Raw genomic sequence first — 12,385 nt, 5'->3', positions numbered from 1 at the left:
TTTAGGTGAACCTGTTTATCAACCTAGAAGCTCTCTAAACTCTATTGGTTAATACTTTCATGGAAGTTCCATTATGAAGGCACATTTGACTACATCATTGACCACAGCTGATTAACTCAATGTTCAGCCCCTTTTCCCCTCCCTGTAGGTTGGGAGGTGGTCCTGAAAGTTCCATCCCTCTAATTACACAGTTGATTCCTCCAGCAGTTAACTTCCATCCTGCAGCTGTTTAGTGGCCCACCAAGAGTCACCTCAGAAGGCTTATGAAAAACAAAAGATGCTTCTCTCACCACTGTCATTCAAGAATATCCAAGAGTTTAGGCACTCCGTTCCAACAACTGGGAACAGGGCCAAATATATATTTCTTATTATATCACAGTATCACATATACTGTAAGCAGTTTGCCTCTCGTTAATAAGTTGTCTCTTATCTAAACATTCTTACTGTTTGTAATACTACTTTCCAATGAGGGAGCAATATAACACTGGGAGCATTAATTCTGGGAGCATGGATTCGGGGGGGCTGGGTTCTTAACTTGGCTGTACCATTTATTGCTTGTGGGATATGAGCAGGTATCTTAATTTCTCTGTGCCTAAGATTTCTCATCTGCAAAATGAAAGTAATAATACGTATTTCATAAAATTGTTATAAAGACTAAGTTCACTGTAGAGTGCTTTAAATCGGTGGCTTGCACATAAGGTGCACTATGTGCCAAATAAATGGGTCGTGTGACCTAACATGTCTTACCTTTGTACAGGTTATAAACTTTTTAAAGTCGATGCCTGTACCTCCACATTCTATAAATCCTCAACGACTATACCTCCACGTCATGTAAATTCTCATAATACCTAATGTTAACATGTACATAGAAAATATTTGATGCCAGGATAACTTCCTAGAAGAAAATGAAATGGAGCCCCAGAATATCTAGAGGTCAGGAATCTATGCCAAGAAGAACTTGGAAAAGCTTAGCTAGTTTAATCTATAGAAGGGGAAGAGGTGGGACGCCTGGGCAGCTCAGCTGGTTAAGCAAGCGACTTTGGCTCAGGTCGTGATCTCACAGTTCGTGAGTTCGAGCCCTGCGTCGGGCTCTGTGCTGACAGCTCGGAGCCTGGAGCCTGCTTCGGATTCTGTGTCTTCTTCTGTCTCTGCCCCTCCCCTGCTTGTGCTCTGTGTATCTCAAAAATAAGTAAACATTAAAAATTTAAAAAAAAAAGGGGGGGGGGAAGAGGGTAATTCATCAGTTTGAATATAGAAGTTACCTTTCTTATTTTATCAAGAAATAAGAAACTTTTATTCTTGGGGTGGTGGGAACAAAGTAAACTTAAATATTTGTAAATAAAAATACCCCTATTGATTCTACTGTATCTGTTTTGTGGCAGAGAAATCTGTTTTTGTTGACTCTTGGAGAGGAAGTAGGGAAGAGAAAACAGAGTCTGTTTTTCTACTCTGACATAAATTCAATGAAAGTTCTATATAGATTTTCCACAGATGGAATACTTGAGTTCAGTCATCATATACAGAAATGCACACATAGTCCATTCCTCTGACCCCCAGCTTATAACTTTAGTAGAGAAGTTATGATAAATATAAATTGAATAATAATAATAATAATAATAATAATAATAATAATAATGTAAATCTCACTTTCTTGTCATATGAAGCAGTTTAATGTATAAGACTGGATATCCTAAAAAATCAAGAAGCTATTATATTTTGGCCTCAAACCATATGACATTATAGCTAATGCTTGCTATGCTGAAAGGATGTGTCTCCCTCCAAAAAAAAGAATTTTTGTAATGTCCTATAGGATCTGTGCTACTGTGGATTGTTATAAAGTTAGACTAAATGTATCTGAATGTAAAACAAAATCTGAAAAAATGTTGACAATGAATCAAGTTAGTATAAACAGTTTAAATATATTATTTCTGCATCACTCTTAGAATAGATCATCTTGAGTTCCCTGGCACCTTTTCATGTGATTTCTGTAACTTCTATATTTGGAAATAAGTTTATGTTGATGATGAATCCAAGGGAAAACCTCATACTGACTTTGTTTATCATCCCTCATTGAAGAGATTTGAAAAAGAATAATTCCTATAGTTGGTAACCACTGAAAAACAGCCTAAGTAGAAAGAATCCAAAAAGCAAATTGTGTGGAAAGAATGTAGCAGTCTGGAAGCAGGGGATTAAAATGAATGCCAGCCATCAGGAATTTGGGGGGGGGGGGGGTCTAAATTTCAGGACAAAAATGAACTAACTTAATGGGTTTTTTTTAGAGTGATTAAAATATTGTAGTATTAGAAAGTGACAATGGTTTCATAGCCTTATGAATATACTAAAAGCCACTGAATTATACACTTTAAGAGGATAGAGTTTATGGTGTGTGAATTATATATCAGTTTTTTTAAAATGACCCTGACTGTGGGGGAAGTGCTAGTCAGGCTCTTGTGGCATGGGGTAGGACCCCAGCCAGGGTGAATAGAGCATCTCTGTGCAGGGTGGCAGTGAGGAGCAGTGACATTTGCACTGCTGGATGAGCACTATTTGCACTGGGGGGAGCAGATTTCTCACTATTGGAGAACAATTTTACAACTTTGGGGGAAAAAATTGTGAGAAAAAAACCGTTAGAATTAACCTTATCATATTGAACTGGAATTAGAGTGTCACCGTGAACTTTTGGGGTGTGTGTTTGTATACAGATTTGCAAGTGAGAATGAATGTAAGGATGTGTGAATGTGTAAGGATGTATCTATGTGTATGATTATACTGCTTAACTCTATCCAAGTGGACCTGGAGGACAGTGATGTCCTAATAGCAATGAACATACCTTTCTCCACTAAAAAGAACCAGGGCTTCTTGGAAAAGTGTCTGACTCTAGGGCTAGGGCAGGGAAAAAATGAGCCTGGAACATCTTGTGCCAGAAAGAAAAGAAGGCTCAGAAAATGACACAGGTCTGTTAGAGGGTTCCAAGAGCCAAACTGGAAGGGCTTATTACCCTGACCACATTGGAGACAATTGGAGCAACAAAATAACTAATGATAGTAGCAGATTATAACTCACTGAATAGATAGGAAATCTTGAGTGCACATAAATAGGTGAGGAAAAGAAACTAAACAGTAGAAAGAGTAATGGATTAATGAATGCTAAAAAATAGTGGGCAAAAAGTTTGTTGAGAAGAGATTCAGACTGATACTTTTACACCAATGTCCATACTATCACTATTCATAATATCTAACATATGGAAACAACCCCCAAGCGTCCACCATCAGATAAATAAACCGTAGTATATCCATACAATGGAGTATTATTTATTCATGAAAAGGAGTGAAATTCTGATACATGCTGCAACATGGACGACCCGTGAAAAGATGTAAAGTTAGATAAGCAAGACATAAAAGGATAAATATTGTGTGATTCCCATTTATATTTGCCTAGAATACGCAAATTCATAGAGTGTAACTGGGGCTAGTAAGAGGGAGGAATGGGGAGTTTTTATTTAATGGGTACAGAGTTTCTTTGGGGGATGATGAAAAAGTTCTGGATATGGACAGTGGTAATGGCTGTACAACATTGTGAATGAACTTAATGCCACTGAATTGTGCGTGTAAAAATAGCAAATCTTGGAATGAATATTTTATCACAAAAATATTTTTTAATTTAAAAATTTGTTGAGAAGCGGGATGTATTTACATAGACTCAAAGTATCCCTCCCCCCCCCCCACACACACACAATATTTACTAGTTACCAAAGAGAAAGAGTGTAATTTTAGAGTAGGGAAATCTGGCAAATGCTACCACAACCTAGTGATCAAGGTTAACACAGCATCACTTTTGTGATATTTCTGCCAGAAATGCATAACCTGAGTCAAACCACAGGGGTAACGTGAGATAAATTCGAATTGAGGGACATTGTGCAAAACAACTGGCATATTATCTTCAGAAGTGTCAAGGTCATGAAAGTTAAGAAAAGACTGAAGAACTGTTCCAGATTAAAAGAGAACGAAGAATGAAATGTGCTGTATGTCCCTGAAATGAATCCTTTTGCTAGAAAGGACAGTACCAGGACAAAACTTAAATAGGGTCTATGAGTGAGATTATAGCAATGCCAAATGTTAGTTTCCTAGTATCTGTGCTGGCGCTGTGGCTATGTAAGAGAATGTCTTTGTTTACAGGAGATACATACTAACTAGGGATGATGGGCATCATGTCCATACTTTCAAATGGTTAAGGGAAAAATGTACTTTGTACTATTCTTGAAACTTTTTTGTCAGTTTGAACTAATTTCAAAATCGTGAAAAAGAAAATAAACCTAAATGAAGGTGGCGATTACAGCAGCAGTTAGATCCCAACACAGGGACCAAATTGGAAGGCTAACTGCTAAAGAAATAGGAAACATCCTCTATTCAATAGATTACAGACATTCTCTCAAACTCAGGTGTTTCAAGTAGATACTTTGAAGATAATACGAGTAAACCATCTATCAGTTATAATATACAGAAGTGGTAAAATCAGCTTCTAGGCAGGGACCTTGTAATTTTGGGTTTAGAATGAAAACAAAGGAAATGACTGAATTGAATATAAGATTAGTTGCAGGATGAGGTCATTTTATTTTGAAAGATTCATGTGTTTCAATGTCTGCCTCTTATAGGTGATGCTGAACAGGAACTTGGTCCCCCTCCATCTGTAGATGAGGCAGCAAACACACTCATGACTCGTCTGGGTTTCCTCCTCGGAGAGAAAGTCTCGGAAGTTCAGCCAGGTGACCAATACAGCATGGAAGTACAGGATGAAAATCAGGTAAACTGCTTGCTATCACCTATGAAACATGGGATAAATCAGCCTGTTATACCAGGGAAAATGTTGCAGGGTGTATGCATATGTGTATGTTCTGAGAAGAAGAATCCCAATTTTTGAACGACTTTTGAGGCCTGATGACATAGCTTGATTTTCCATAATCACTGTATTTCTTTACTTTATGAAACATCTTTTAGTTATAGGTTTAAAAAGCCACTTGGTTTTGATTCATTTGTGGAATGAATGAGGAAATAAATAAGTGCATAAGCCAAGAAAGAGAATTGACATATGGAGAGTATGACACCTAGAAATATAAAGTATACTTCGTTTTCAGGTACATGTGGATTATTTACCAAGTTGACAATGTGCTGAGCAGGTCTCCGCAAATTTGAGAAGATTCTAATTATTGTGATCGTAGTAGAATTAATCAATTACAGAATGATAACCTTGAAAATGATAGCTAAAAGATAATTTAGAAAATCCCCCAGATGTTTGGCTTTTAATATACTTCTAATATACTTTCAAAGAAGGAATCACAAGAATTTAGAAAATATTTTAAACCGAAATAATAACAAAATATAACACAACTTATATTTTTACATATTTGTAGTATATAAAACTTGTAATTAAAGATGTGCTCAAAAAGAAATTTTAGTTTTGAATACATATGTTAGAAAAGAGAAAATCTAAAAAATTAATGATCTAACTATTCATGTCAGAAAGTTTACAAATATTAGCAATTTTTTCTTTTGGCTATTTTTTAGTTTAAATGTAGCAAAGGAAATACTAGACTTGGATTCATTTGTAGGCTCTTAATCTTTAAAATGTATGCTCTATAGGGACCCCTGGGTGGCTCAGTCAGTTAGGTGTCCAACTTCAGCTCAGGTCGTGATCTCATGGTTCATGGGTTCGAGCCCTGCATTGGGCTCTGTGCTAACAACTCAGAGCTGGTAGCCTGCTCCAGATTCTGTGTCTCCCTCTCTCTCTGCCCCTCACCCGCTCGTGCTCTGTCTCTCTTTCAAAAATAAATATTAAAAAAAAAATTTTAAATGTATGTCCTATAGTGAATCAGTTTATTCTAGAAGATGATAAATTAATTTCATCTTGTATATTCTTAACAAATATGTGTGAAGATTCTATGCTATATGTTAGTTTTGTCATAAAATAATAGTCTTCAAGGATTATTTGGATCATGTGGATTATGTTCAGGTGTTCCAGGGCTCTCTTCTCAGACTTCTCTCTTTTTTTCCTCATTCCCTAGGTCATTGGTTTTGCTGGAGGCACTTTCCAATCACCTGGGCAGTTTTTATAAAATTCAGATTCCTGGAGCGTCTAATCTTATTGAAACGCCTCCATTCTTTTGTTTGTTTGTTTAATATTGTCTTAACTCCTGAATTGCCTCTAGCCCTGCCTTTCCCCTTGACTCCAGTGTATTTCCAGCTGCCTGTACCTTTTCTATCTGTGTGTCCAACACACATCTCAAATTTAACATGTCAAAAACTGACTCGCATTTTTCGCAGAGCCTGCTCCTTCTGCAGAGATCTGAGAGAACACAATGGAAAAACCATTCTCAGCCTGGAGAAGGGTTAATGTTGTCTTTTGTGCCTAGAAGAGATTTCTATATCTCATTAACTAGCCTCCTTAAGTAAATATAAAGCCTGCCTTTTAATTCATAAGCCATGAGCAAATTACCACTTTCTAAATGGCTTGATCTTTAAGCTTCGCTTTTACAGTTAAAGCTTTTAAAACATACATTCTGTCATATAAGCTTCATTTTGTAGAAAGCAACTTGTAGTAAAAATAATAGATGTCATTTGGGCTTAACCTCCACATTGGCTATATTATGTGTATAATACAGTTTCCTCTCTTAAAGAACAGACTGAGAATCTTATCTAAAAATGGAAATGAGTTGCTATGGAAGTAATAGAGTCATACCAAAATGAAACTTTTTCAATATGGAATGACTGTAGATATATTTAATGTAAAAAAAAAATCCTAGTATAGTTCATTTCATCTACCCACATATTTTTTAAACTGAGGATTGAGGAGGTTAAAAATTCACCACGTCAGTTTCTAACTAAGGAGGATTCTAATTCAGTACGTCTGGGGTGTGGGGCTCTGTGTCTGTCAGTTTTGTTGGGGAGCTTGTCCTTCTATACTCCACAGGTGATTCTTCTGCATGCCCAGTTACAAATCATTGCTCTGGTAGGCCAACGTCATCTTACAAAAGCAGAGGAGATTACAAAGAAATTGAAACTCCTCCCTCCTCTGAAGAAAAATTACAGAGTAGAAGAGAAATGACATAGATCTGAGGAGTTATTGTATTACTAACAAAAATCAGTTCCTAATATTATTAATATGATTGAAAAGATTTGCTTGGTTGCAAGGTTCTGCGAACATCACTTGTGCTTTAAGTTGAATGTATCTTTTGTGATCTGGTTATAGCATTTAAATTAAAAACAAAACCTGGATTCAACACATGTGATTAAATACCAGGGATTGTATCTAAAACTCATTTTAGGGTGACTAAAAAGAGCCTTAATCTTGTCACATCTAGTAATCAACACATTTTCCAGTCAAGTTGCTAAATGTAAACCCTCAGTTTTAGTGGAGAGGATATGAATAGTGACTGTATAGGTAAAGAAGTTGAAAGGCTTCTTTTAAATTTAACATTTAAAGGGGCGCCTGGGTGGCGCAGTCGGTTGAGCATCCGACTTCAGCTCAGGTCATGATCTCACAGTTTGTGAGTTCGAGCCGTGCGTCAGGCTCTGTGCTGACAGCTCGGAGCCTGGAGCCTACTTCGGATTCTGTGTCTCCCTCTCTGTCTACCCCTCCCCTGCTCATACTCTGTCTCTCTCTCTCAAAAATGAATAAACTTTAAAAAATTTTAAAAAAAATAAAAAAATAAATTTAACATTTTAAGATGTCAAATTTGTCATTAGTGTTCCTTCAGGTAATTTTTTCATTGATCACTAACCATTTTTAAAAGGATAAAATTTTTTAGTGTTTGAAAAAATAGATACTTTTATTCATTATTTTGGCGATTTATTTGGGTAGAAAGAGCTAAAGAAAAGTGCATGTCCTTAAATTGTGTAAGCCAGGATATATTACCACCAGTCTTTTTCATGATTATTCACTCCTTCCTGTCAAAAAACTTTAAAATGAGGTGACCTCAGATATAAGAATTATTCAAGATACAAAGCAATTTCAGTCTGTAATCGGTTTCTACAGAGAAATTATTTAGTTTTGTTTTAAATGAACATTGATTGATTTTTTAGATAGACTCTCAGAATAAGGCATTTTCTCTGCATTCAATCCAAAGAAGAGTATTAACAAGACTAAGTTCTAAGCCTTCAGAATAGTCTTATTGATAAGAAATAGCAAGGACAACTTGTGCTTAATTAAAAATTCCTTTATCAATTCATGGCAGTGATAAAGAATACTTGTCACTAGAAATTTCTGAGGCAGGAAAACTGGCCACAGTCTCTGCTTGTGTTAAATTTACCCAGTTTCACCTTAATTGTACAAGGCAGAATCTCTTATTCTGGAGGGCAAAAAAACAACTAGTACTGAGTAGATGTAAAAGCTATATATGTACATTTTCTTCTTTTTCGCATCAAGGCATATGTTTTGCCTAAGATATATTTTACATCAGCACCCGATCAGTTTATCTTTTTTATTTTTCATTCCAATTTTTCAGACTTCAGCAATCACCCAGCGGATAAGTCCCTGTTCCACCTTGACTAGTAGCACTGCCTCTCCACCAGCCAGTAGCCCCTGCTCCACCCTCCCGCCAGTCAGTACAAATGCAACTGCCAAGGACTGCAGCTACGGGGCTGTTACTAGTCCAACCTCTACCCTTGAAAGCAGAGATAGCGGCATCATTGGTGAGTTGGTTTTTATATTAATCATTTTGTGGGGGTTTTTTTCTTTTTAAAATAATACACAAGCTTAAGGTTTTCAAAAAGAATGCTTTTGAGTTGTTGAGATGTATATATAATGTATATATATATTCAGATGTATATATAATGTGTGTGTGTATATACATATATATATATGTATATATGTACATATAAAGGTTTGTCTACTTCTTCCTGTAGATTCATCTATCTGCCAACGGAAGTGGTTCAGAAAATGTTCATTCCTCACTGAACTAGTAGAGTTTCATGGAGGTTCTCAGTTCTGCTTATTGTATACTTATTAAGGGGAGTCAGTCAAATGGAAATTAGTGAAGTTTTGGGAAATGAGGATCTGAAGAAAGGAAACGTACAGAGAAGAAAACAGGAGTGAGCACAGAATCTTAGGGCACATTCAAATTGAGCAGGAAATTAGAGGTGGGAGAATGAGCCAGTGGATAGGAGTAGTTAGACAAATAGAAGAATTGGGACAGTATAATGTTACCAAAGTCAAAGAAGATAAAGGGTTCAGAGAAGGGAAGAGGAGAGGCTGGTCAACAAATGACAACAGCTGAAAAAGCCAGGCATACTGGGATCAGTTAAGGAATAAAGAAAATATTTCTTCCTCATTTGGCTTCCTTCTAAAGGTTATCAAATCACACTAGATAGTATAGCAGATATTAATGCCATGGCAACTAAATATATCTCTATTATTTAAATGCATATATATCAACATGTGAATTTATTCCTTTAAAATAAGTATTGAGTAGATAAAAAAGAATATTTTTACAGCAAAGTTGCAGGATACAAAATCAACACACAAGAACCAGTTGCATTTCTTCTATATGCTAACCATGAACAATTAAAAAAGAAAATTAAGAAAACAATTCCATTACAATAGCATGAAAAAGAATTTTAAAACGTGGGAATAAGTTTAACCAAGTGTACACTAAACAGAAAATACTGCAAAGAAATTTTAAAAGATTCAAGTAAATGAAAACATAATCTGTGTTCATAGACTAGAAGATTTAATATTGTTAAAGTGATAATATATCTCAAGATTTCTACAGATTATTGAAGTTACTATCATAATTCCAACAAAGTTTTTTGCAGAAATAGAAACACCCATCCTAAAATTCATGTGGAATCTCAGAGGACTCTGACTCAGAGGACTCAAAGCAGACTTGAAAATGGAGAACAAAATTGGAGGACTCCATTTCTTGATTTCAAAATTTATTACAAACTTCTTAAAGGCAGGATTCATGTCTTACAGTTTTTATATATCCTCGTGACTTAGCATAATAGTTTCTAATTTGTAAGTTATTTATATGAGAAGTCTTTATGAAGATATAGTCATTAAGTAACTAAATATTTTAACAAAATAAAATAGAGAAATAAAATGTAGAAGAGTGGCCTCTTTTATAACCTCTGAAATAGTTTGTGAAAGATTGGAATTATCCTCTCCTTGTATATTTAGCAGGATTTGCCATTAAAATAATCTGGACCAGGTGCCTGGGTGGCTCAGTTTGTTAAGTGTCTGACTCTTGGTTTTGGCTCAGGTCATGACCTCACAGTTAGTGAGTTGGACCCCCTGCTTGGGGGTCAGCCTCTCTCTCTCTCTCTCTCTCTCTCTCTCTCTCTCTCTCTCTCTCTCTCTCTCTCAAAATAAATAAATAAACTTAAAAAAAATAATCTGGACCTGATGTTCATGTAGATTTTTTTTAATTACTACTCCACTGTATTTAATACTCTAGGACTTTCTAAGTTTTCTCTTTCTTCTTGAATCAGTTTTCCTTAGCTATGGTTTTTTTCTTTTTCAAATTTATTGGTATAAAGTTGCCCAAAATATTCACTACCTACCCAAGAACCCAAGCTGAAAAGCTGAGAGGAGTCCTTGTCATTTCTCTGCCCCCACCCTAAATTTCTTATCCCTGAATTTTATTTTCATCTTTTCTAGTATGCTTTGGTAGTCCCCATTATCTCAGACTTAGAGTAATACAAACCTGAGTATTATCTCTGCTTTTCATTTTGTCCTTTCCAAGTCTGTTTTTCACACAGCCACCAAAGTGAATTAACCAAGAACCAGTTACTCCTTTGCACATGGGAGTGCTTAATTCGTCTAGGCCAGCTTATCTGGCACAAAGACTGCATGCATGGGCTTTGGACTTTTGAACCTTTAGTAGTCACATGCACGAAAATATTACTGCATTCTTGATGCTTCAGTCACCTTGATGACCTTAAATCATATAAAGTCTCACCATAAAGGAATGGTTAAGTAAAATAGGATGCACCCATAAAGTTGAATAATACACAGACATTAGCCTGTTGTTATTAAAAATAGATTTCATTTTTTGGCCTTTATTTTTCTGTATATGGCCTCTTTTGCCTAGAACTGTCTGTGTTCTCAGATTAAGGATTTAGGACCTATCTTGTTCCCATATTCTGCACATATTAGTTATTAGTAAAAATTTATTGGATAGGTGGGTGAATGGAATTAACCAGAAGTTACCAAGTTCATGAAAAGCATCAATGAAGCAAAAATGCACAAAATTCCTAAATGGGAAGTTACCCAGAAAATTTTATTTCTGGTATTTTATGTGAGATGTCTGTTTTTACTTTCTGTGCCCCAATAATCCTAGACCATTATGCATTCTAGACCATTTATTCATCCTTTTGACAAATATTTATTGAGCATATACTGTGTGCCAGGGACTAGATACATTTCTATCTAGTGAAAAAAGGCAAGAAATACCTGAGGCTTCATAGTTGAAAATGGGTGAACTGTGTAATAATAGGTTATGCAAATAGTACAATAGTCATAGTTTTCTTCTCACACTGGGAAAACTAGATGTTTTGCTTGTCTTTACTTTTAAATACCTTGACCATAAAAGCCCTCCCTCATTATAACATTTAGCATTTATTTTTTTTAATTTATTTAATTTTTTTATATCAAACTAGATTTTATTAATTGATTTTTACTTATAAATTTTTTAATATGAAATTTTTATATGAAATTTATTGTCAAATTGGTTTCCATACTTTAGCATTTAAGTAATAAAGTAGGGCCCATAGGCCACATTTAAGTAATAAAGTAGGGTCCATAGGCCACTGAACAATACCACCTTAGTGCTACAAACTCAAAGTTTCTCAAATCTTTCCACCACCGATCAGGTCTTCCATAATTTTTGTTGGTAGATCTCATAGTTTTGAAAAAATGTTCACCATCCCTCTATTCATTATTTAGTAGTTTCTCATTTTTAATTTATCAAACATGTATCTCTGCCAAAGCTTCTGCTTAAATGAGAATAACTACTGTTGTCACCCTTGATAGAATCCTCGCTATGTTTACAGAAGTTTGACGGTGTAACTAGTTAACAGTAAGCATATTATTTGTAAATTATTTGAAATACTGAAAATAGTGAACCCCATTGCTACTTTCTCACACCTGTAAACCATGTGCTCATGGTTTATCTGGAGAAAAGGGGTTTATACCAGGCTGGGACCACACAGATACAGGTATATCTGAGCCAAATCTGGGACTTAATAATAAAAACATCTGCTGGACACACACACACACACACACACACACACACACACACACACAAAACATAAAAGGTAAGGGGTTAAATAACAGGCATTTTACATGTAGACAAATCCTCTGGGAAACAAGAGTTTCCATTCTCTGCCTTTCA

General features: G+C 35.6%; 1 protein-coding gene across 10 annotated transcripts in view; it reads left to right on the top strand.

Moving 5' to 3' along the window:
- TANC2 (tetratricopeptide repeat, ankyrin repeat and coiled-coil containing 2) overlaps positions 1-12,385 on the top strand; it is a 361,571-nt gene that overhangs the window by 211,273 nt on the left and 137,913 nt on the right. For all 10 annotated transcript variants that reach the window (XM_019466615.2, XM_019466614.2, XM_019466612.2 and 7 more), the window contains 2 exons: positions 4,652-4,800; positions 8,498-8,684. In XM_019466615.2, coding sequence (XP_019322160.1) covers positions 4,652-4,800; positions 8,498-8,684 — 336 coding nt within the window. The remainder of the gene's footprint in view (positions 1-4,651; positions 4,801-8,497; positions 8,685-12,385) is intronic.

Source organism: Panthera pardus, unplaced genomic scaffold (assembly GCF_024362965.1).
Source record: "Panthera pardus isolate Hobbes unplaced genomic scaffold, ASM2436296v1 HiC_scaffold_3, whole genome shotgun sequence".
In the NCBI taxonomy this organism is placed as follows: domain Eukaryota; kingdom Metazoa; phylum Chordata; class Mammalia; order Carnivora; family Felidae; genus Panthera; species Panthera pardus.
This window is presented reverse-complemented; position numbering and strand designations above follow the sequence as displayed.